A 26,340-nucleotide genomic window follows, 5' to 3' on the forward strand; every position below is an offset into this window, starting at 1 on the left:
ACAATGGTACTAGCTCTACAACATATCCAAATTTGAAGTGTCTAGCACCAAGTGACCCCGAGATACATGGCCCTAAAGTTGGGTCACAAAATATTTTCGAATGCGGTTGGAATAATGTTGAATCATGTTGAAATCATTTCGAATGCAGTTGAAATAATGTCGAATCATGTTGAAATAATTTCAAATGCATTCAAAATTATTTCAACATGATTCAACATTATTTCAACCGCATTCAAAAATATTTTGTGACCCGACTTTAGAGCCATGTATCTCGGGGTCACTTGGTGCTAGAAACTCCAAATTTGGATATGTTGTAGTGTTGTAGTGCTAGTACCATTGTGTTTGCATACCAAATTTGGGGTTTCTAGCTATAAGTGACCCCGAGATATGTGGCCCCAAAATCGGGTCGCAAAATGACATTCTCTGCTCTAATAACTAATAACATTTTGCGACCCGATTTTGGGGCCACATATCTCGGGGTCACTTATAGCTAGAAACCCCAAATTTGGTATGCAAACACAATAATACTAGCACTACAACATATCCATTTGAAGTGTCTACCACCAAGTGACCCCGAGATACATGGCCCTAAATTCGGGTTACAAAATATTTTCGAATGCGGTTGAAATAATGTTGAATCATGTTGAAATCATTTCGAATGCAGTTGAAATAATGTCGAATCATGTTGAAATAATTTCGAATGCGGTTGAAATAATTTCAAATCATGTCGAATTCATTCGAATTCATTCGTTGTATTTCTTTCGTATTCGTTGTAATTTGTTATTTTTTTATTCGGACATTCGGATGCATCCGAATGTCCGAAAGATGCAAAATTCGGCCGAATTTCGATTCGTTACGAAACAAATTGCACAAGCCTACTCAGCGCTCCAGTGAGCATGGAGGAGCAGAGGAGAGCTTCTAAATGACTGTCTGCAGCTCTCTGCTCAGAGAGCTGTGAGAACCGAGTCATTGGCGATATTCGATCGCTCGGTTTTCAATATAGAGACACCGGGGGACAGATGCAGCATTGGACCTGACCGTCCTATAGAAGTCTTGAAGATAAATGAAAAACTCTAGACAGCCACACTCCAAAGAAAATTTCTTCTGCCTTTTATTGAAAAATCTGGATCACACTGTACAAGCCACAGCAAATTGCTACAGAAAAGAGTTGACGTGTTTCACACTACAGAAAGTGCTTACTCATAGGTTTGAGTAAGCACTTTCTGTAGTGTGAAACGCATCACTTCTTTTCTGTATCGCTTTGCTGTGTCTTGTACAGTGTGATCCCGATTTTTTCAAAGGCACAAGAAATTTTCTTTGTAGTTTTCTACACGCATTTGCCAGTACCTGGGGCTTTTTATTTCTAGAGGAGAAGCTTTTGTTCTGGTGGACCTGCCTGAAGCGGTGGTATCCCTTCTCCCCATAGAAGTTTTACTGCTACAGGGCAGTTGGGCTGTGCAGGATCAGGTATATACACATAATTCTGCACTTCTGGGTTTTGGGGCGAGAGTGTGTGCTGCCAGCGGCTGGCTCCCATTGTAAATTTACACCCGATGTCTGCCAGCAGCCTCTGATCATTCTGTACATATGTAAAACAAGGCAGATTGCCATTCTGTCAGTAAAGAAGGCATAGATCCCGTGTTCCTGTAAAGTAGAAACACCAATCCATACCTTCCACTAGTAAAAGTACCTCCCCCACTACACTGAAACACCAGCTAGGCACACATTTAGCACTTTGATTGCCTCTGATGTTAACCCCTTCCTAAGAAGTGTCATCAGTATAGTGACAGTGCATATTTTTAGCACTGTCACTGTAATAATGTCACTGGTTCCCAAAAAAATGTCAGTGTCCACTTTGTCCGCCACAATATCGCAGTCCCACTAAAAGTCGATGATTACTAGTAGAAAAAAGCCAACATTTCTAGTAGAAAACAATAAATAAATAAAAATTCCATAAATATATTTATGGAATGGAATTTATTAATTTATTAAAATATTTATTAGCGGAACATATATATTCCATAAATATATAAATATAGTTAGTAGATGCTATAACTTTTGCACAAACCAATTAATGTACACTTATTTGGATTTTTTTAACCAGAAATATGTAGCAGAATGCATATTGGCCTAAGTAGATGAAGAAATTTTGTTTTTGTTTTTTAATTTTTTTATTGGATATGGTTTTATAGCAAAAAGTAAAAAATATAGTTTTTTTTTTTTCAAAATTGTTATTCTTTTTTATAGCGCAAAAATAAAAACCACAGAGGTGATCAAATACCACCAAAAGGAAGCTCTATTTGATGGGGAAAAAAAGGACATCAATTTTATTTGGGTACGCGTCGCAAAAAAAAAAAAAAAAAAAAGGAAGGGGGTAAATCTTCTAAAGCTGAAGTGGTTAAAGTGGTTCCAAAGTCAAACGTTTTTTTCCTTTACCTTAATGCATTCTCTGCATTACGGTATAAAAACTTGCACTGTGGATTTCCTCTCTCGCTCCCTAACGCTTACCTGACTCCTGTATTGATCCAGCGCTGACTACAGGTCTTCCCTCCCTCTCTTCCTGGTCTCACAGGTTTTGCTGAGAACAGCGGGAGCCATTGTCTCCTGTTGCTGTCAGTCAAATCCTGTGAGGAGAGAACAGGGGGCAGGGCTAAGCCATGTTGCATGTGTCTATGGACACACACAGCCTGGCTCAGGAGCAAGCCCACACGTCTGCCCCATAGAAAGTGACTTGCTATGGGGGCAAAAACAGAAAAGGAGAAGCCAAGATCTGGGGGACCCTAGAAGAGGAGGTTTGGGGCCGCTCTTTGCCATACCATTGTACAGAGCAGGTAAGTATAATCCTGTTTATTATTTTAATATTTTAAAAATATACACTTTATAGTTACTTTTTTTTGTGCCTATGCAGTACCTTGAAATCGCTATGTTTTGTGTAGAATTTCTCCTGAAAATAGTAGTTCCTGGTATGTGATTGTGCCTAGGCACCTCTTAGCTGGATATCTGCAGTGTGAGATCCAAGGCACTGCAGTTTCTGACAGCTAGTCTCTGAGATTTGGGGCTGTCACCTCTGTACTGCTCACTGTCCTTATTGCTGGAAGTTCTGAGGCAAAGCAGCAATTTGCAGGTGCTCAGTTGGCACTATTCTTGTCATGGTATGATCCTGTTAACTTTATTGGGTGTATTTGGCAAGCAGCACTATCTGCCATGCACAACATGCCAAGTTAAATTTGCTTCACCACAAAGCTGTTTTTACCAGCTCTTTGCCCCCTGTGTGAACTTGGCTTTAATGCATCAGGGTGCAATTCAGTTAACTAGTGTTCAGGGTCTGGTTTCGCTCTGTTGCAGGGCTACCTAACCCCATTCATGCCTAAGCCTATTTCTGACATTTGTTGCTTACAAGTTAAAATCCGTATTTTTTGCTAGAAATTACTTAGAACCCCCAAACATTATATATACTAAATTTTTTTTTTTTTTAGCAGAGACTCTAGAGTAAAAAATGCAGCAGTCTTTCAGACACAATTTTTGGGGAAGAAAGACACTTTCATGAATTAGAAAAAAACGAAACAGTAAAGTTAGCCCAATTTTTGGTATAATGTGAAAGATGATGTTACGCCGAGTAATTAGATACCTAACATGTTATTCTTTGAAATTGCGCACACTCATGGAATGGCGACAAACTATGGTTCCTAAAAATCTCCAAAGGCGACGATTTAAAAAAAATGTAACGGTTACCAAGTTAGAGTAACAGAGAAGGTCTTTTACGAGAATGATTGCTCTCACTCTGACGATCGTGGTGATACCTCACATGTGTGATTTGATCCCCGTTTACATTTGCAGGAACGACTTATAAATGCGTTTTATTAGCTGCGTGAGCATGCGGGGCACTTTAAAAAAAAAAAATTCTCATTTATTTACATTGTCCCTTTAAAAAAAAATCTGATCACTTTTATTGCTGTCACAGGGGATGGTACTGCTCTTTATGGAGGGAACGGGGGTCTAAAAGACCCCAAATCCCTCCTTTGCCCTTAAAGCTTAAAATCAGCGATTCTGAATACTGTAATGTTTTTTTTAAAGCGGCGCAATTGGTAGCCAAGTAAACCAGAAGTGACGTTGTGACATTGCTTCTGGGATTTTACATTGGAGACCCAATCAAAGCCTAATCCAACTTTTTTCAGGTCTCAGCCTAGGTGACAGATGCGCCGAATGGTGGCTTGGGCCTCCCGGTGGGATGGGAGGTGGCAGGAGAGGGGGACATCCCAGCTCCTTTTATGATAACAGCCAAGAGGCTTTTACCCGCATCAGTTGTCATCACTAAAAAGCCAACCGCTGGCGTAAGGTCGGCGTGAAGGGGTTAATGCAGAACTTTTAAATCTATTAAATCTTCTGCCCTTGTTGTTTTAACTTTGGATAGTAATACATTTTTTCCTGCCAGTAAATACTTTATACAGCCCACTTTCTGGTAAAAAGCCTAGGCTTATGAGATCATACACAGCTCTCTCTCTCTCTCTCTCATGAGAGTTTGCCAGGAAGGGAGGGAGGATGAATCATAAGAGGGCCAATGAGAGCTGCAGAGCTAGAGGTGTGTCTGTGTAAATCCAGGAAGTGAACAGGCAGCAGCTTCAGCTGCCCACAGTTAAAATGGTTGCAGCTAGACTCAGTGCAGAGAGATATCTGCAGTATATTTGGCAAGTACAGAAACACAGTATATATAAAATAATATGCAAAGTGGTTGGAGGGAAGCTTCAGAATGGCAAAGATGTTTTTATTACAAATTATGTGAGCAGACTACAGTTCCTCTTTAAGAGCAGCTTAGGGTGAAATGTATGAAACAAGCTGTAATGTTGTTGAAGATCTATTTCAAGTCACACTGCTTCTGTGTAGGATTTCTGTACTGTTCAGCATAATTAATCATCAACTCCCCAACATGGTTTCTGAAATTATTCTATAAGCAGAATGTAATCCTGCCTTTTACCTATTTTGTTACATTACAGCCTTTAGTTCAATGTTTTTTTTAATCTGAATTATATGTGATGGATCAGAACACATTAGTCTAAGTTGGGGAAGTAAAATTAGAAAAAATATATACTTAAAACTATTTTTCAGAAATAAAAAACTGATAATTGGCATGTGCGTATGTATTCACCCCCCTTGTTATGAAGCCCATAAAAAGCTCCGGTGCAACCAAATACCTTCACAAGTCACATAATTAGTGAAATGATGTCCACCTGTGTGCAATCTAAGTGTCACATGACCTGTCATTACATATACACACCTTTTTGAAAGGCCCCAGAGGCTGCAACACCTAAACAAGAGGCACCACTAACAAAACACTGCCAAGAAGACCTAGGAACTCTCTAAACAAGTAAAGCCGCGTACACAGGTAGCCGTCTGTGACCAACCCATGTGACATAAAGCCATGTGACACCGCCCCTTGTCCCTATATAAGTGGCCGCGCAGCGCATCCCTGGCATTGTGGCCGGAGAGAGCGTCGAGTCAACATCTCCAGGAGAAGAAGAAGAAGAACGGAAGGCGGCAGCGGCGACAGAAGACCGGGCCACCGCCTGTAAAAGAGCTATAAGAAGGCGCGGTGGCCCGGCAGAAGAACCGAAGAGGGGGACAAGACCCCCGAAGTCGGGAGAAGAGGCGGGCGGCGAGGAAGAAAGCCGGACTCCTCCGCTAGCAAAAGAGCTACAAGAAGATAGCGGAGGAGTCTGGCGAGAAGACCCCCGAAGACGGAAGACCCCCGGAGCTGTGCAATAAAGTATTTTATCTCGTGTGTTGTGTTTTTTTTGTACTTTTATTTTACAGGTGAATGGGTAGGGGTACATTGTACTCCATACACATTCACATAGGGTGGGGGGCCGGTATCCGGGGGCCCCCTTATTAAAGGGGGCTCCCGGATTCCGATGAGCCCCCCGCCCGCAGACCCCGACAAGCAACGGCCAGGGTTGTCGGGAAGAGGCCCTTGTCCTCATCAACATGGGGACAAGGTGCGAGGCCCCCCCTTCCCCCAAGGCACCCTCCATGTTGAGGGCATGCGGCCTGGTACGGCTCAGGAGGGGGGGGCGCTCGCTCGCCCCCCTTTCCTGGCCGGCCGGGTAGCGTGCTCGGACAAGGGTCTGTTGTGGACTTGGGGGGGACCCCCACGCCGATTTTTTTCGGCGTTGGGGTTCCCCTTTAAGTCCATACCAGGCGGCGGGGCCAGTGACATCTCCTTCGCGGGCCCCGCCTACCTGGAGACCCGCTTGAAATGAGCGGACTTTTCTCCGGGCGGGAAAAGTCCGCTCATTTCAAAAGTACGGCGGACTGGCATACACACGGCCGGATTGTCCGCCGAAATGCGAGTACGACGGACAGAATTTCGAAAAAAACAAAATTCTTAGTACGCCGGACTGCACGCTGAAAAAGTCCGCTGAAGCCCACACACGAGCGGATTGTCCGCTGAAATGTGTTTCAATGGACTAAGTATGCCATACAGTCCGCTCGTGTGTACGCGGCATTTGAAACACCATCAAATCTATCATAACCAAATGGAAAGAACATGGCACAACAGAAAACCTGCCAAGAGACGGCCACACACGAAAACTCACAGACCGGGCAAGGAGGGCATTAATCAGAGAGGCAGCGCAGAGACCTAAGGTAACCCTGGAGGAGCTGCAGAGTTCCACAGAAGAGACTGGAGTAGCTGTACATAGGACGAAAATAAGCCGAACACTCCATAAAGTGGGGCTTTATGGCAGAGTGGCCAGAAGAAAGCCATTACTTTCAACATAAAACAAAATGGCACGTTTTGAGTTTGTGAAAAGGCATGTGGGAGACTCCCAAAATGTATGGAGGAAGGTGCTCTGGTCTGATGAGACTAAACCCAAACATATCACATCACCCAAAGAACACCATACCCACAGTGAAACATGGTGGTGGAAGCATTATGCTGTGGGGATGCTTTTCAGCAGTCAGGACTGGGAAACTGGTCATGTATCACGCTCCGTTCCGCTTGCATCCTTATGCGCTGATTCGTTCTGACGTACCCCGGGTATTTTTTCGCCTGGCCTCATTTCAGTGCATGCTCCAGAGTCCGGTTCGTCATTTGGTCGCAGTTGCGGCTGGTCGATCTATGCCTCTGTCATGACGTACGTTGTTAATTTAATTTCACTGTCACGTACCACGCTCCGGTTCGAATCCAGTCGCATCTAACATGCACCGTTTCGTTCCGGTGCGCCCCAGGTTTGTTTGGCCACATTTCAGTACATGCTCCAGAGTCTGCTTCATTGTCAATCGCAGTTGCGACACGACCGTTTCATGCCTCTGTCATGGCAAGTTCTTTCTTCATTTCACTGTCACCTATTGAGCTCCGATTCGAATCCAGTGGCATCCATGATGCATCGATTCGTCTCGGCGTGCCCCAGATGGTTTGGCCATATTTCATTTTTATTTTATTTTTTTCCACAGGTTATCTCATTTGACAGTCTCAGTTGCAGCACTAATTTGTGTCTTCACATTAGCACAAAACATTTCACTCATTTCGTCTTTTACGCAACTGTCACGTCAAGTCAAAGATTCAGAAAACCACTTCAAACCTATGTAGTCGCCAGTACACACTACGGAGTTATACGAGTCAGTCATTAGGTCATCTTTTGTTATATATTATTTTTTATTGCAATATCATTATCATTTATACAATATAATTTATTGTTAGTTGTTTCAAATCTTCTCTTTATTATTTTTATAATAACCATAATACATACAAGTCCATTTACAACATCATACATAAAACACAAACATTATACTCTTCATTTTTTATCGCCTAAAAAAAAAAAAAAAATTTTATTTAGGCTTTCCTCTTCCTCTCCAATCTCTCCTCCCCCTCTCCCCCCTCCTATCATTATTTCTCTTTTCTCCTTCCTTTCCCCTCTCCTCTCCCTCCTCCTCCCTCCCCCTTTCTTTAAAGCGGGAGTCTGCCGGGAGTTCCGCCGTTTTTTTTTTTAAAAGCCAGCAGCTACAAATACTGCAGCTGCTGACTTTTAAAATAAGGACACTTACCCGCCCAGCGCGCCCACGATGTCGGCACCCGAAGCCGATCTCTCGATCGTCTCTCGGGTGCTGCCACCACCATCTTGGGTATGGGAATCAGGAAGTGGAGCCTTTCGGCTTCATTTCCCGATTCCCTACTGCGCATGCGCGAGTCGCGCTGCACAATAAGGATGGACCCGCTGCCTCTGGGATCTGTGTGTTTCCCAGCAGGCAGCAGGGGACTTTTGGAAAGGGGCGTAGTCTATGCCCCTTTCCGCAGAGAGCTATCCCGGAAGTTGATGCAGATACCTGTACTGTACAGGTACCTGCACCCCCCTCCCCCCTGAAAGGTGCCAATTGTGGCGCCGGAGGGGGGGAGGATTCCAATGAGCGGAAGGTCCACTTTAGGGTGGACCTCCGCTTTAAGTTATAGATGTTCTACCATTCCGTTTGAGAACCAAAACTCTTCCCATTGTTTCCACACCGCTGGTATCTGGCTTTTTGCATAACCTTCTTCTCTTATTTGTTTTTCCATTAAACATATTTCGTTCATTTCACATATCCATTCTGACACTGTTGGACTAGTTGTTTCTTTCCATTTACGTGCTATTATTGTTCTAGCTGCTGTTGTCATATGTTGAATTATCCCATTTTTTCATACTATCCAATGTATCTGTCGTAAGAGAGAATAATGCTACCTTTACATCTGGAATTAATTCTTTTCCAGTCACTTTTTGGTATATCTCAAAAACTTTTATCCAAAAATGTCTCACTTTCTTGCAGCCATACCAAATATGTTAGAGGAAAAAGAGGGGAAAAACTGCGCTACGGGAAAAAAGAAGCAAATGGTGTTGAACGGAAGCTGCAATTCAAATATATACCAAAAATATACCAAACAGAAATAGAAAGGAAAAGAACTGCGCTAACCACAAAATACCCAATGTGATTAGGGTATATGAAAGTATCAGACCCGCACTGTGGGTCTTAGTATCTAGTGTATTAATATTGTGAATTCCCCAAACTCAATATATGTGTATCAGACTCTGTGTATAAACCCCTAAACCATAAAGGTAAGAATGTAAAGAATATATATTTGCTATTAAGCATAAATGACCTATCAAAAAAATACTAAATCTGTGTTCAAAGACACTCTGTGTAATATCCATACAGTCATATAACAAAAAATGAAAAATTAAAATGAAAATAAAATTAAAAATAAAAAATAAATGTCCATATATTGAATGAACACCAGTGAAACAGAAATTTCAAATGAGGTACGGCAATAAAGAAAAGTTCCAAACGGCTGGATTGCAAATACACGAAAAAATCTTCTCCAAAGATGTGGTGTGCTTATCCCATCACCGAAATAAATGAATCAGCTCCTTACCAGATCCAGACGACCCCCCGTTACAGAGGGTCACCACAAGCAGTAGCAGTCAAAAGGGTGTCCGGATAGCGCCTCCTCCTCAGATGGTCACGAATCTTCCACACGATGGGGTTATGGCTGTTACTCACTCCCAACACGACGTGGTGTCACATAAGGGAAAACATAGGCTCCAGATAGTGTAAAACCAAATGACTTTAATTTTTAAAAAGCGAACGTAAACACTTACATAAAAGACTTTAAAAGCAGGTTCAAAAACAAAGACGTGCACCGGCCGGATACACGCCTACGCAAAGACCAACCCGTCCTTCCTGGTCCACAAAGAACGAACACGACTTGGGGTGACGTCGACACGTTCGCACCGCCCAACGCGTTTCGTAATAATTTACGTCGTCCAGGGGCACGGGCGGCGTGCGACGTCACCCCTTTTATAACCATATATTTAACCAAGCCTCACTTTGGGTCAGCGGCCATCTTAGACGTCACAAACAATAGTAATCAAAGAGAACGTGGGCCAAGCCTCACTATCACTCACGAACGTCAGATGTGCGTATCCGCAACGAACGTCCTATGGTTGCGGGCCAAACCTCGTTTTCATGTGGACGTTATAGGATCATAAGCCAAGCCTCGCTTCCAGGTATTGGCCCTATCAGCAGAGTGACGTGGCAGATGCCCTCACGTTAAGGTGCGCCTCCTGAACCCCGGAACAGGGTACAGTGTGGATCACCAAAACAGAGGGGTAAAATAGATTAAAAATCAATAAGGTAAAAAGAATATTAATGATGAATTAGAAAAATTAAATAAAACATCCCAAATAGGGACAAGAATGCGTCAGAAATTCTACGTTTCCTGGTGCATTCATACGGCCATCAGGTCCAATTACATGTAGACAAATAGGTGTAAAGGTACCTCAAAAGTAGTGCGTTTACCCGGTGTGTTTATATAGCAATCAAATTCAGTTAGAAAATGAGATTACTGTAGACATGTGTTTCAAGTGCCTTCTTGTCTCGCGTATTCCCCAGGGATTATTCTAGAACGCCCCAAACAACGTCGAGGGATAGACCAAAAAGGTAACCTAAAAGGCCGCCAGACCCAAAGCCAGGTCTATCACACAAGAGTGTACTCTACAGTGATATACATCAAAGTAAACAGCAAGAAAAAAAATAATAATGCAATCAAGTGGTTTTTCACAGTGACTAATACAGTAGAAACGTTGTAGGGAAACATTACATCAAACAGGTCACCTCATGAGTTATTAATGAAGGCATTTACATCGGTGTCCACATTAAGGCCAAACGGAGTATATGTTTTTAATTTATGAATCCAGGCCATTTCGAGCTTGGATATCTCCCTGACCAAGGACCCTCCCCTCCAGTGGGGCTTATATTTGTCTAGACCAACAAATAGGGTACCTGATGGGTCTCTCTTATGTGTCTGGTCGTAATGCCTGGACACAGGGTGTTTGTCAAACCCCCGTCTGATGTTGCCAATGTGTTCGTTCACCCTGACCCGAAATGCCCTCTTGGTCCGCCCAATATACTGGAGGCCACAGGGGCACTGTAAAAGGTAAACCACAGCCTCCGAGGAGCAAGTAATAAAGGACTCTATGTCATATGTCCTAGAGGTGCTTGAAGATACGATACTAGAAATCTTAGAGCCCCTATATGAATTCAGGGTACAGACCTGACAGTTCTTACATTTATAGTAGCCAACTAGATTTTGAAAAAAACATCTATTGGCCTTAGGCGGGTCTTGTACACTGGGGGCAATCTTGTTTCCCAGTGAAGAGGCCCCTTTAAAAATTATTTGGGGTTTAACAGGCAGAACTGGATTCAAAACATGGTCACTAGTGAGTAAGTGCCAATGTTTCTGAATCAGATTTCTCACACCACGATGCTGGACTGAGAAAGTCGTGACAAACGGTACGCCACCCTGTGTACCTGCCCTAGCACTTTGTCTGTCTGCCAGTAGTAAGGGTCTGTCTCTAGTCCGGGCAATCTCCATAGTTTCACCAAGGGAAACGGGATCATATCCCTTTTCTAGGAATCTACCTGCCAAAATCGCTGCCTGTTCATCATATTTTACTATATCCGAACAGTTCCGTCTGAGGCGTAGAAATTGCCCCAGGGGAACAGCTTTTAGCCAAGGTTGAAAATGGCAACTGTCGGTAGGGATGTACGAATTCCTGTCTGTTGATTTGAAATATGTAGATGTAATGAACTCATTACCAACCCTCCTGATGTTAAGATCAAGAAAATTGACCTCATCCTGGCTAGCCTCAAAGCTAAATTTAATTCCTCTATTGTTTTCGTTTAGACCAGCCATAAACGACCGCAAGTCTGACTCTGTTCCTTCCCAAAGGAGGAGGACGTCATCGATATACCTCGCCCACAGGACTATCTCAGACCTTCTAGGGGCATCGATGACGTCCTCCTCCCATTTGGCCATGAAGAGGTTGGCCAGGCTGGGGGCATATTTAGCCCCCATGGCCACACCCCTATCCTGGCGGTAAAATTGCTGGTCAAACCAGAAATAGTTGTGTCCGGCCGCATATTCCAACAGTTCTATTAGAAAGTCAATCTGAGGTGAAGGAAGGCCTGATCCCCTCTGTAGGAATAATCTCACTGCCTCGACCCCTAAAGAATGGGGAATGATGGTATACAGTGAGTTCACGTCTGCTGTGACCAACCAAAGACCATCTCCAGGAGTGATACCGGACAGAAGATTGATCACGTGTTTGGTGTCCTTGACATAAGACGGAACCTTTTGGACCAGAGGTTGCAGATAATGATCTATATACTTGCCCACCCGGGACGTGACCGAGTCGATACCACTGACTATGGGTCGTCCCGGGGGGCAAGATTGATTCTTATGAAGCTTCGGGAGGTAATAAATAACAGGTGTACAGGGTATCAAAAAAAGTTTTTCTTTATCATTTAGAATGCCCCTCCGATGACCTCCCTCCACGATCCTACCCAATTCCTTCTTATACTTGTCCACTGGATCCCGATTCAGGATAGTGTACGTTTCCCTATCTTCCAAGATGCGATGCATCTCTTTCATGTAGTCACAACGGTCTAGTACCACAATCCCCCCCCCTTTATCGGCAGGTCTAATGACCAGGGACTTGTTATTACACAAGGTGTCTAGGCCCATCTCCAAATCTCTCCGCATTTTAACTTTCTTTACCCTGATATCCTCCAGGTCGCGTAGTACCATAGACGCCATAGACACCATGGAGGGCGGACCATAGACGCCATCCGGACCCCCATTTCCAGGGGAGCCCAGGATTTAGACAGGGACACCAACAGCCCGCCTATGAGGAAGGGCCCCACACTAGTGGAAATAATAACCAACATTTTTTTCCCAGGGACAGCAGAGGCCTAAAAAGGTCCGTCGAACAAAGAGAGGGGTTAGAGGGGGGAGGCGAGCCCAATCAACAAAAAAGAAAGAGGCCATAGGAACTGGAATCTTTAACCTCAGCAAACAGATACTCACGACCTCTGAAACCAAAATACTAGACAAAGGTTTGAAATTTGCTCCGCCCAGATGCCTGAGCAAGTTTCAAACTTATATGGACGTACACAAATTCGTCCGCAAGTTAAACATAAAACGATATATGCTGGGTAATCCCATCAGAGAGAGCACTACGAGAATTACGGAGTTTCAACACTCCAACCTCTCAAATGCTTCCCTTTTTAACCCTCCAGGATCCCTTGCACCCAGTATTAAGGTGTTCAGGGATGTGGTACTACGCGACCTGGAGGATATCAGGGTAAAGAAAGTTAAAATGCGGAGAGATTTGGAGATGGGCCTAGACACCTTGTGTAATAACAAGTCCCTGGTCATTAGACCTGCCGATAAAGGGGGGGGGATTGTGGTACTAGACCGTTGTGACTACATGAAAGAGATGCATCGCATCTTGGAAGATAGGGAAACGTACACTATCCTGAATCGGGATCCAGTGGACAAGTATAAGAAGGAATTGGGTAGGATCGTGGAGGGAGGTCATCGGAGGGGCATTCTAAATGATAAAGAAAAACTTTTTTTGATACCCTGTGCCCCCCGTACACCTGTTATTTATTACCTCCCGAAGCTTCATAAGAATCAATCTTGCCCCCCGGGACGACCCATAGTCAGTGGTATCGACTCGGTCACGTCCCGGGTGGGCAAGTATATAGATCATTATCTGCAACCTCTGGTCCAAAAGGTTCCGTCTTATGTCAAGGACACCAAACACGTGATCAATCTTCTGTCCGGTATCACTCCTGGAGATGGTCTTTGGTTGGTCACAGCAGACGTGAACTCACTGTATACCATCATTCCCCATTCTTTAGGGGTCGAGGCAGTGAGATTATTCCTACAGAGGGGATCAGGCCTTCCTTCACCTCAGATTGACTTTCTAATAGAACTGTTGGAATATGCGGCCGGACACAACTATTTCTGGTTTGACCAGCAATTTTACCGCCAGGATAGGGGTGTGGCCATGGGGGCTAAATATGCCCCCAGCCTGGCCAACCTCTTCATGGCCAAATGGGAGGAGGACGTCATCGATGCCCCTAGAAGGTCTGAGATAGTCCTGTGGGCGAGGTATATCGATGACGTCCTCCTCCTTTGGGAAGGAACAGAGTCAGACTTGCGGTCGTTTATGGCTGGTCTAAACGAAAACAATAGAGGAATTAAATTTAGCTTTGAGGCTAGCCAGGATGAGGTCAATTTTCTTGATCTTAACATCAGGAGGGTTGGTAATGAGTTCATTACATCTACATATTTCAAATCAACAGACAGGAATTCGTACATCCCTACCGACAGTTGCCATTTTCAACCTTGGCTAAAAGCTGTTCCCCTGGGGCAATTTCTACGCCTCAGACGGAACTGTTCGGATATAGTAAAATATGATGAACAGGCAGCGATTTTGGCAGGTAGATTCCTAGAAAAGGGATATGATCCCGTTTCCCTTGGTGAAACTATGGAGATTGCCCGGACTAGAGACAGACCCTTACTACTGGCAGACAGACAAAGTGCTAGGGCAGGTACACAGGGTGGCGTACCGTTTGTCACGACTTTCTCAGTCCAGCATCGTGGTGTGAGAAATCTGATTCAGAAACATTGGCACTTACTCACTAGTGACCATGTTTTGAATCCAGTTCTGCCTGTTAAACCCCAAATAATTTTTAAAGGGGCCTCTTCACTGGGAAACAAGATTGCCCCCAGTGTACAAGACCCGCCTAAGGCCAATAGATGTTTTTTTCAAAATCTAGTTGGCTACTATAAATGTAAGAACTGTCAGGTCTGTACCCTGAATTCATATAGGGGCTCTAAGATTTCTAGTATCGTATCTTCAAGCACCTCTAGGACATATGACATAGAGTCCTTTATTACTTGCTCCTCGGAGGCTGTGGTTTACCTTTTACAGTGCCCCTGTGGCCTCCAGTATATTGGGCGGACCAAGAGGGCATTTCGGGTCAGGGTGAACGAACACATTGGCAACATCAGACGGGGGTTTGACAAACACCCTGTGTCCAGGCATTACGACCAGACACATAAGAGAGACCCATCAGGTACCCTATTTGTTGGTCTAGACAAATATAAGCCCCACTGGAGGGGAGGGTCCTTGGTCAGGGAGATATCCAAGCTCGAAATGGCCTGGATTCATAAATTAAAAACATATACTCCGTTTGGCCTTAATGTGGACACCGATGTAAATGCCTTCATTAATAACTCATGAGGTGACCTGTTTGATGTAATGTTTCCCTACAACGTTTCTACTGTATTAGTCACTGTGAAAAACCACTTGATTGCATTATTATTTTTTTTCTTGCTGTTTACTTTGATGTATATCACTGTAGAGTACACTCTTGTGTGATAGACCTGGCTTTGGGTCTGGCGGCCTTTTAGGTTACCTTTTTGGTCTATCCCTCGACGTTGTTTGGGGCGTTCTAGAATAATCCCTGGGGAATACGCGAGACAAGAAGGCACTTGAAACACATGTCTACAGTAATCTCATTTTCTAACTGAATTTGATTGCTATATAAACACACCGGGTAAACGCACTACTTTTGAGGTACCTTTACACCTATTTGTCTACATGTAATTGGACCTGATGGCCGTATGAATGCACCAGGAAACGTAGAATTTCTGACGCATTCTTGTCCCTATTTGGGATGTTTTATTTAATTTTTCTAATTCATCATTAATATTCTTTTTACCTTATTGATTTTTAATCTATTTTACCCCTCTGTTTTGGTGATCCACACTGTACCCTGTTCCGGGGTTCAGGAGGCGCACCTTAACGTGAGGGCATCTGCCACGTCACTCTGCTGATAGGGCCAATACCTGGAAGCGAGGCTTGGCTTATGATCCTATAACGTCCACATGAAAACGAGGTTTGGCCCGCAACCATAGGACGTTCGTTGCGGATACGCACATCTGACGTTCGTGAGTGATAGTGAGGCTTGGCCCACGTTCTCTTTGATTACTATTGTTTGTGACGTCTAAGATGGCCGCTGACCCAAAGTGAGGCTTGGTTAAATATATGGTTATAAAAGGGGTGACGTCGCACGCCGCCCGTGCCCCTGGACGACGTAAATTATTACGAAACGCGTTGGGCGGTGCGAACGTGTCGACGTCACCCCAAGTCGTGTTCGTTCTTTGTGGACCAGGAAGGACGGGTTGGTCTTTGCGTAGGCGTGTATCCGGCCGGTGCACGTCTTTGTTTTTGAACCTGCTTTTAAAGTCTTTTATGTAAGTGTTTACATTCGCTTTTTAAAAATTAAAGTCATTTGGTTTTACACTATCTGGAGCCTATGTTTTCCCTTATGTGACACCACGTCGTGTTGGGAGTGAGTAACAGCCATAACCCCATCGTGTGGAAGATTCGTGACCATCTGAGGAGGAGGCGCTATCCGGACACCCTTTTGACTGCTACTGCTTGTGGTGACCCTCTGTAACGGGGGGTCGTCTGGATCTGGTAAGGAGCTGATTCATTTATTTCGGTGATGGGATAAGCACACCACATCTTTGGAGAAGATTTTTTCGTGTATTTGCAATCCAGCCGTTTGGAACTTTTCTTTATTGCCGTACCTCATTTGAAATTTCTGTTTCACTGGTGTTCATTCACTATATGGACATTTATTTTTTATTTTTAATTTTATTTTCATTTTAATTTTTCATTTTTTGTTATATGACTGTATGGATATTACACAGAGTGTCTTTGAACACAGATTTAGTATTTTTTTGATAGGTCATTTATGCTTAATAGCAAATATATATTCTTTACATTCTTACCTTTATGGTTTAGGGGTTTATACACAGAGTCTGATACACATATATTGAGTTTGGGGAATTCACAATATTAATACACTAGATACTAAGACCCACAGTGCGGGTCTGATACTTTCATATACCCTAATCACATTGGGTATTTTGTGGTTAGCGCAGTTCTTTTCCTTTCTATACCAAATATGTTCCAATGTTCCTTTTTCTATCCCGCACCTCCAGCATTTCTCTGTATTTCCTTTATTAACTATTTTTAATGCCACTGGACTCCAATACCATCTCAGTGTCACTTTATAGTTTCTTTCTTGATGTTTTAACGCCGTTGAGGTTTTATGTATTATTCCTAAAAAAAAAATCCTTTCTTTCTCTGTAATTATCTCTCCTAATTCTTCTTCCCATTTTCTTATTCCTATTAAAGCGGTTCTGCACACACATTTTTTTTTATTTTTATTTTTTTACATGTTACAATTATTACCACTCTAATGTTAAACTCACTTTTTAGATTTCTTTCCGGTATCCAGGTCCATTTTTAGTTAAAATCGTCACTTTTAAAAAGCTTGCAACTGAGTTTTCATTTTGATTGTGGGCATTTGAAGCCCACAAGCAATCCCTTCCTTGTTCCATTTTGTGTGGACTACCCGCATGCCTTGCTGGTTCCCGCGCATGCTCACTGGCAACAGCGCCGAGCGGCGTAAACATCTATGTTGCCATAACGTCTGTGAAATCACGCGAGATTTCACGTCAGCTGTCCGCAATGACTCCTGGGATGAATGACACCAGATCCCAGGAGACAGTGCGGCAATCACAGGAAATGATGCGGATCCCCGCAAAATCCCCGCCCACAGCCGCAGAGACAGAGGAATGTGTGCATAGACCGGGCCAACAATTAAAAGGTACGATTCCAAAAAAAAAAAAAAAACTTCCATTTAGCACTCTTTGGTAGATTTGGAAGGCAGTGAGATCAACTACAAAAAGTGTGTGCAGAACCGCTTTAAGTCTCTAATGTCTCCCGTGGGTAACAGCAATTCATATACTTTAGATAGTTTATTCTTATGGTTCTGCTCCTTCAGTATTATCTGTTCAAACTTAGTTAATGGTCTATTTATTGAATTTTTATTTATTTCAATAAATGTTTCTAGTTGATATTTTTTAAATTCCAATCCCAAATCAAGTAAACTTGGTGTATTTCCATCCACCAGGATCTGTACCAATCTTATATTCTCCATCTTGTTCCATTTTAAATAACTTACATTTTCGAAAGCTGGCTTAAATTCTGGATTGGACATCAATGGGGTCAGAGGTCCAGTCCTGGAGGATAGCTTACCTTTTTTCAACACCGCATCCCAAATTTTTAAAGTAGCTCTCACAAAAATTGGCAATTCCTTTTTTTTTATTCTTAATTCAGGTTTTATCCAAGGTAAAAATTTAAGCTGTACTCCTGTAATATCCTCTTCCAACGTTACCCATTGTTTATTTTTCATATCATGTTGCCAGTTTATAATTCTACCCAGTGATGCTGCTTGCATATATTTTACAAAATCGGGCAATGCCAAACCTCCATTTTCTTTTGTTCTGGTTAGTGTTTCTCTTTTTATTCGGGAGTTTTTTTTTGCCCATACGAAACTGCTTATAGCTTTCCTGAGATCTATCATTATCTTCCTAGATGGAACAATAGGTAACGTTTGGAATACATATAATATCTTTGGCAATATCTCAATTTTTACTATATTTATTCTCCCTAACCATGAGTATGTTATTTTTTCGTATTTTTGCATTTGTTTTATTATTTTGCGTATAATCATATTGTGATTTAATTCTTGTATCTGCTTCAAATCCTTCGGAATCATGACTCCCAAGTATTTGATTGCCTCTTTCTGCCATCTAAACGGAAAATCTTTTTGTAAAAGTAACTGCATTTCTTCTTTTATTGTAATATTCATCATTTCTGATTTATCGTAATTTACCTTAAAGTTACTTAATTCCCCGAATCGATCTAATTCTTTTATTATGTTAAGAATTGTTATAATAGGGTTTGTTATATACAATAATAAATCATCTGCATATACTGCCGATTTATATTCATTATCCTTAATTTTGATCCCTTGTATATCTTTATTTTTCCTGATTGCATTAATTAGATGTTCCATCGCTATTATATATAGTAAAGGGGATAGGGGGCAGCCTTGGCAGGTCCCATTTGATACCTTTATATATTCTGAGAGTATTCCATTTATTCTTACCTTGGCTCTTGAATTGGCGTATAATGCCATAATCCTACCTAACATTTTTGGGCCCAGTCCTATCTGTATTAATGCCTCCTCTAAGAACCGCCATCCCACCCTATCAAAAGCTTTCTCAGCATCTATAGTTAAAAGACAGGCCGGGGCGGGATGGCGGCCCTTTGGGCATATTCCATCAACGTACATGTCTTTATTATATTGTCCCTAGTTTCTCGCCCCTTTGTAAAACCCGTTTGGTCCAGCTTTATGTATTTCGGCAAAATTGGAGTTAATCTATTAGAAATTATTTTTGAATATAATCTAATATCTATATTTGTTAATGAGTTTAGGTCATCTTTTGAGTTAGTTTGTCAGACTCCTCATCAGTTGTCATCTGTTGTTTCTCTCTCCAGGTCAGTCAAGTTCAGTAGGTCCACCCTGCACCAGGTTGGATGATATTTCCCCAGGTAAAAAAAAAAAAAAAGAAAGAAAAAAGAAACATAGCAGCTGGGTGTGTACGCTTGTTGTAGGAAAGAGAAACAGTCTTGACTTGTGTCACCCTCATTAGGTTTCGGTCGACCATCTCGCGACCTCGAAGAGATAGGACATCACATCTAGGGCACAGACCGCCTAGAGCCATGTCTCAAGCTGGCAGTGAAGACCTCACCGCCCCTTTGTCACCTCACCCACCTTCAGTGAGTGGCAGCGTGCAGTCCCTCAGGGGATGGACCATCCCCAAGCTGACGGCGGAACTGAGGTGCAGGGGTGTACCTTTTCACCGCCACAGCCAGGAAGGCAGAGCTTTTTAGGCTCCTTTCCCCCCGCCAGCCGCAGCTGGGCCCAGTACCCCACCCCAGGCCTCTCTCCAATCAATTTCCGCTGCCATATCGCAACTCCACACCATGGTGTCGTCTTTGGCTAACACTGTCACAGATGTCCAGGCCAGAGTGGCGCTCTTGGAGGCTCTCCCGGCCACGACCATGACCACCCCTGACCCAACCACAGTTCTGAGGCCACTGCCGACAGGTATCACAGGGACAAGTCCCATTGTCTGCCCAGCACATTTAGTTCCGGCCGGCATAAGGAATGACATCCTGGACGGCAAGGACGTCAACCTTGCCTCCCTTCTCATTTCTGTCCACGATCTGGCAGAAAACAAAGCCTACACCTGGGGAGATGCCTCAGTAGTTCTCAAGGCCAAAGATCCTAGGCTCAACCGGAAGTTGTCTGTCCCAGATTTCGCCCTAGCCTTTGGCATGCTGAGGGACGTCATATGTTCAGCTTCCCCCAGCAGAAGGGAAGAGCTGGACTTATAGCTCCACACCGTGGTGGACTTAGGCTATAAGTACAGAGGCTTTTCTTTTTACGACTACCATCGTTCCTTCTCCGCCAAGGCAGCTGCCAGGTTGGCGCAATTTCAGACAGCCACGGACTGGAGCCTCATGGACACTGAGTTGTTCTGCCAGAATTTTGCCGGCTTGCGCTCACCACTGTGCACCATCTGCCAGTCCTCTACCCACACCGCCTCCTGGTGCGCCAACGCATCGGTCAGTCGCCCCTTCGAGTTCCCCTCTACCTCTGGTACAGCCCAAGGCTCGTCAGCCCCAGTACAGAAACCCCAGGTAGACAAGTTTGGACGCTCGGTTCAGACCGTAGGAGGGGCGGCTATCTGCAACAACTACAATTATGGCTCGTGTAACTTTAGCCAATGCTGCCTGCTTAACGTCTGTGTCATATGTCACAGGGCGCACCCGAGGAATTTATGCAAGATCAAACAAAAGGGCTCGTGACTAAGCCGCATAGATGTCCTGCGCTTCATTCTTCTCACGTTCCCAGCCTGAATTCCCTGATCCCCTCCGAGGAGTTCTCTTTAAAGTATGCCTCCGTTGACATGGAAATCCAGGCCACCCTTAAGGCGGGCACAGGCGCCTGGCTGTCCAAGGCTGATATCTCAGATGCCTTTAAAATTTTGCCTATCCACCCGTCTCTTTGGTGCTGGCACGGTATTAAATGGAGAGACCTATACTATTTTGCTACCAAATTGACATTTGGCTCCAAGAGCAGCCCCTGGCTTTTCAGCACAATCTCTTAGACCCCTTTCACACCACACCGCCCATAGCGTGGGTGGTAGAACGTCGCTATTTTTATTTGCGGCGCATTTCGGCCGTTAGCAGGAATGGAATAGCATATCTTTGTTCATACCTTCTATCTCACTCCTGTCACCGCAGGTGGCGACGGATGCCACATCCTCCACAGGATTCGTGGCTATTTTTGCCCACCATTCGTTTGCTGGACCCTGGCCTTCACAGATACTTTTGATCCCCGGGTTTAGCCAGTCTTTATCCCTCTTCGAGCTCTACCCCATTGTAGCAGCCGCCCAGCTTTGGGGTCATACCTGGACAGGACAAACAGTAGGTTTCACCACCAACAACCAAGCCACGGCCGATATTATCAACAAAGGCAGGTCTAAGTCGCTCACGGTGATGTCCTTCCTACGCAGGCTGGTACAGCTGTCTCTGCAGCATCAATTTAATGTGCACTGTGCATTCATCCCAGGTAAATACAACCTTGCAGCAGACGCACTTTCACGCTTTAATTTTGTTTCCTTCTTCCGGCAGGTTCCAGAAGCCGATACAGTGTCAGCTCCTATCCCAGTTTGGTCTCAGCTGACCCTGGACTAAAGCCGCATCTGCATGGAGCCACTCAGCTCATCAACCAGTCTCTGTCAAATAACACACTGAAGGCCTACCGTGTAGCTTGGGATGTGTTTAACAAGTTCCTAGTTACCTGCTCAGCGGGTACGCCAACAGAGACGCCAGGCACGTACTAGCCTTTGTCTCATATTGCCATAGTCAATTGGCCCTGTCCTACAACACTATTCGGCTGTACTTAGCCGGCATACAGCACTTTCTATCACTCCGAGATTCTACAAAACTGTCCGTGTTCACATCCTATGCGATCCGAACCATCCTGTGTGGCATCCAGAAGCGGCAGCCGGTAGTCAAAGCCAAACGTCTCCCTATTACTAGTACCATCTTTAGAGACATGTCTGCTATGCTTGCCAGCTACCCGTTTGGTGTTCTCCCTAGCCTGGTCATACAAGCGGCCATTTACCTGGCCTACTACAGGTTTTTGCGGCCTAGCGAGTTCACCTGAACAGCTCAACCAGTCCAGTCCTACGCAGACGTCACTTGGTTCGCTGTCAGGACCATTTCATCCTTCACCTCTCGGTTTCCAAAACCCAGCAGGCAGGTTCCGGGGTAGACATCCACCTCTATGAGACTGACAATACCTGGTGTCTGGTCACCGTGCTCAATCAGCTGCTCTCACTCCTGCCAGAACAACCGGACTCTAGTCCCCTTCTGCTCTTTCCGGTCAAACCTTTAAGTACCTGCCACTTCATGAAGCATGTAAGGATTCTTCTTCGTAACTTACTTCTTAATCCCGGTGAGTACTCCGGCCATTCTTTCCGTATTGGAGCAGCCTCATCCGCATCCCGGCATGGGGTCCCAGACCACGTTATTAAGAGGTTAGGCAGGTGGAAGTCAGCCTGCTTCGCCCGGTACATCCCTAATCCTCAGGCAGAGATGTCTCGAGCATTCACCCAACTTGCGAAATGAATAAAGATCTTTCACCCCTACCTGAGTGTTTTTGCCCCCTTATTTTGGTATACTGCCCATTAGACCAGGGCACACTTCAGGTCCATTTTGCATGGTTTATCTTATGGTAAGTTTGTCTTGTTTTGAGACGTATCGGTCATAGGGCTTCGACCATAAGTAAGAAGGCCAGTATGGTGGCCTGAATTTATGGGAGAAGCCCGGGGGGGTATTTAACCAGCCCACTCGCCTGTGGTCTTTGTCGGTTTCCTGTGCGCGATACCCACCCTCCCATCCCCTTTTTAGGGCATTTCTCAAATCATTTCTCTTCAAACAATATTCATTTCTAATCATTGGGTATGCCCCCTTATTTTGGTATACCGTCCATTAGACCAGGGCACACTTCAGGTCCATTTCGCATGGTTTATCTTATGGTAAGTTTGTCTTGTTCAGAGACGTATCTGTCACAGGGCTTCGACCATAAATATTATATATATATATATATATATATATATATATATATATATATATATATATATATATATATATATATATATATATATATTTTTTTTTTTTTTTTTTTTTTTTTTTTTTCTATGTTCAAAGTCCACAATATACAGCCAGCTCTAGGATCCTTTTTCTCACATGTTTATCCAGCTAACCTTCCCCTTAACTCTACAAACCTGTCAATAATAAATCAGGGGGAACAAAATAGTTACTATATACCATATCACTGTGACCTTTTCTTCAAATTTACCAAATTTTTGTCCTGCCTCTGTTCTTTCCGTGATACTGTGTAAGGGAGAATTGGAGATCATGACGTCATGCACTTCATCTTGCCCATGCGCTGTACTACACTACTTGCAAACCCTCAAACCCTCACAAGATCTCAAAGAGAAGCTTTTCTTCCCAGGAAGTGAATGTATTTTCGTACGTATTAGCAAAATGAGGAGCATGATGCCATGCACTTCATCTTGCACAAGAAAATGGCGTTTACAAAGTTTTATAACTAAAGCTCAGGTTACAGGTACAGCTGATTGGGTCAGAAGAGTGACTAGGCCCCACTGCTCATCACCATATGGATTTGTATAAAGTTTCAACTTATCAAAAAGTGTAGGGAATATTCATCTGCTACATCAACTGGCTAACATCCCTTAATTGTATGAAAATACAGATTTCCCCTTGGGGTGGGACTTTAAAGGCACAGACTATGAAGCAATTCAACAAAAAACTTAGTTTTTAATAGTATCAAAAAGTAGCATACATAGAAATATATAAAAAAACAATAGAAATACTAAACCAGCATAAAGAAATAGACAGCATCCCTTATGCTGGTTTAGTACTTTCATTGTTTATATATATATTTTTATGTATGTTGCTTTTTGATTAAAAAGTAAAAATCAAGTTTTTAATTGAATTGCTTCACAGTCTGTGCCTTATGCTGCGTACACACGATCGGAATTCTCGTCGGAAAAAGCTCTGATGGTTTTCCCAACGGAATTCCGCTCAAGCTGTCTTGCCTACACACGGTCACACCAAATTATGATCATTTAGAACGCGGTGACGTACGACGGGACTAGAAAAGGGAAGTTCAATAGCCAGTAGCCAATAGCTTCCGTCTCGTAGTTGAATCTGAGCATGCATGATTTTTGGCGTGTCGCAATTGCATACACACGATCGGAATTTCCAATAGAAGGTTTTTCCGTCAGGAAAATTCAGAACATGTTATACATTTTTGGCTGGCAGAAATTCGGACACCTAAATTCCGATGGAGCATACACACAGTCACATTTTCCGATGAAAAGCTCTCATCTGTCTTTTTCTGGCCAGAATTCCGATCGTGTGTACGCAGCATTAGGCTCCATGCACACTGGAGCTCATACACGGCCATTTTTTGGAGTTTTGGTAACAGCCCATGAACTCCACTCTATGTTATCCTATGGGGGTTATTTACGAAAGGCAAATCCAATTTGCACTGAAAGTGCACTTGGAAGTGCAGTCACTCTAAATCTAAGGGGTAGATCTGAAATGAGTGAAAACTCTGCTGATTTTATCATCCAAGCATGTGCAAGTTAAAATGTTGTTTTTTATTTTCCTTGCATGTCCCCTTCGGATCTACAGTGACTTCACTTCCAAGTGCACTTGCAGTGCAAAGTGGCGTTTCCTTTAGTAAATAACCCCCTATGTGTCCATGCACACATGGATGTTTTTTAGCTTTTATCAGCAGTGGAGTTTATGGTCTGTTTCTCTGAATGCCATAAAATTGCATTCAAAGTGTCGTTTTTCTGACCACAAAAAACAAAAAAAAAGCCAAACGCCAGTAAACGCGCATAAACAATTATAAATGCATGTTAATTAGCGTTCCACGTTCTATTTTTTCAATGTATTGTGGGATTTTTGGAGTGTCCTCTGTGTATTTTTATTAAAAACACCTACGCTAAAAAATGTGCATAAACGCTAGTACAAAATGCTGTTAAAAGCGTGTTTTTCAACCAGCGTTTTCTGCCAGCAGTGTGGTATCCAGAAAAGCTTTTTTGAGCTCCAGTGTGCATGGAGCCTTAAAGTCCCACCCCAAGGGGAAATCTATATTTTCGGAATGTTTCAATTTAGAACGCTCTGCAAACCCAATGTCCGGGCCCTGTTTTAAATGTTTACTGGTAAAATAAAGATTTTATATAAATAGTAAAATGTGTATATATAATGCACCAATTGTCCCAAATCTATTATAGTGCCCAATTAAAAAGCCGTTACAGTCTGAGCAGAAGGTGAGCCATTATTAACAAAGGGTTGCTTGTGATCAATGTTCATGATCAAGAATACAGTTTTAGATTAGATTATACAGCAAATTCTTTCATAGGGGGTTATTTACTAAAGGAAAATCCACTTTGCACTGAAAGTGCACTTGGAAGTGCAGTCGCTGTAGATCCGAGGGGGACATGCAAGGAAAATAAAAAAACAGCATTTTAGCCTGCACATGATTGGATAATAAAATCAGCAGAGCTTCCCCTCATTTCAGATCTACCCCTTAGATTTACAGCAACTGCACTTCCAAGTGCACTTGTAGTGCAAAGTGGATTTGCCTTTCGTAAATAACCCCATTGCCTTTTAAAAGCATAAGCAGGACTACATAAACTGTTTCTAGTAAAAAAAATTGCTGTTCACCAACCTTTGCACACCCCTTGCTTTCTCATAGGGTCCAGTTGATAATCACAGGTCAAGTTTTTCATGTTGTCGCAGGGTCTGAATCCATCACAATCAGCATCAATATCCTGGACACACACATTGCATCCACAGCCGCAAGTGTCCTGGGCTGTTCCCAGAGGGCAGGTGGGGTTTTCAGGGCATTTGCAAACTTGAGGACATTCCTAATGAATGAAGAAAAAGGAAAGACTTTAGTCTACAGTACACTGTTTTTAAGTGAAGTTACTCTGTAAGTTTAACATGAGCTGGCTTATCTCTCATTGAAAATAGAACATACAAAAAATGGAAAAGTTATGGCAGGAAAAGGCAGACTGGTCCATGAGGCTGCCCCCCCCCCCCCCTTTTTTTTAACCTTTTTGTCTGAATATAGGTCTATGATTGTCCCATGCATGTTTGCATTTACTTACTGTTGACTGACTCGCTACCTCTGCTGGAAGCCTGTTCCAAGAATCAACTACTCTTTAGGTAAAATAAGACTTTCTAAAGTTGGTTTGAAACTCCCCCCCCCCCCCCCCCCCCAATAGTTTGAGATCATGTCCCTGTGTTATCAACTTCATACTATTAATGTATTTAAAGGCTATGTCCACCTTTTACAAAAAATAATAAATACTCTAATATTAATATTAAAAAAAAGTGCAGTTTTTGCGTAGCA

The 26,340-nt window shown here is 43.3% G+C and overlaps 1 protein-coding gene across 1 annotated transcript in view; it reads right to left on the reverse strand.

Moving 5' to 3' along the window:
* LOC143937430 (CCN family member 3-like) overlaps window positions 1–26,340 on the reverse strand; it is a 36,124-nt gene that overhangs the window by 6,238 nt on the left and 3,546 nt on the right. The window contains exon 2 of the mRNA XM_077460811.1: window positions 25,654–25,852. Within this exon, the coding sequence (XP_077316937.1) occupies window positions 25,654–25,852 (199 nt within the window). The remainder of the gene's footprint in view (window positions 1–25,653; window positions 25,853–26,340) is intronic.

Source organism: Lithobates pipiens, unplaced genomic scaffold, assembly GCF_037356315.1.
Source record: "Lithobates pipiens isolate NorthernLeopardFrog02 unplaced genomic scaffold, aLitPip1_a1.2 Scaffold_1, whole genome shotgun sequence".
NCBI classification, from domain to species: domain Eukaryota; kingdom Metazoa; phylum Chordata; class Amphibia; order Anura; family Ranidae; genus Lithobates; species Lithobates pipiens.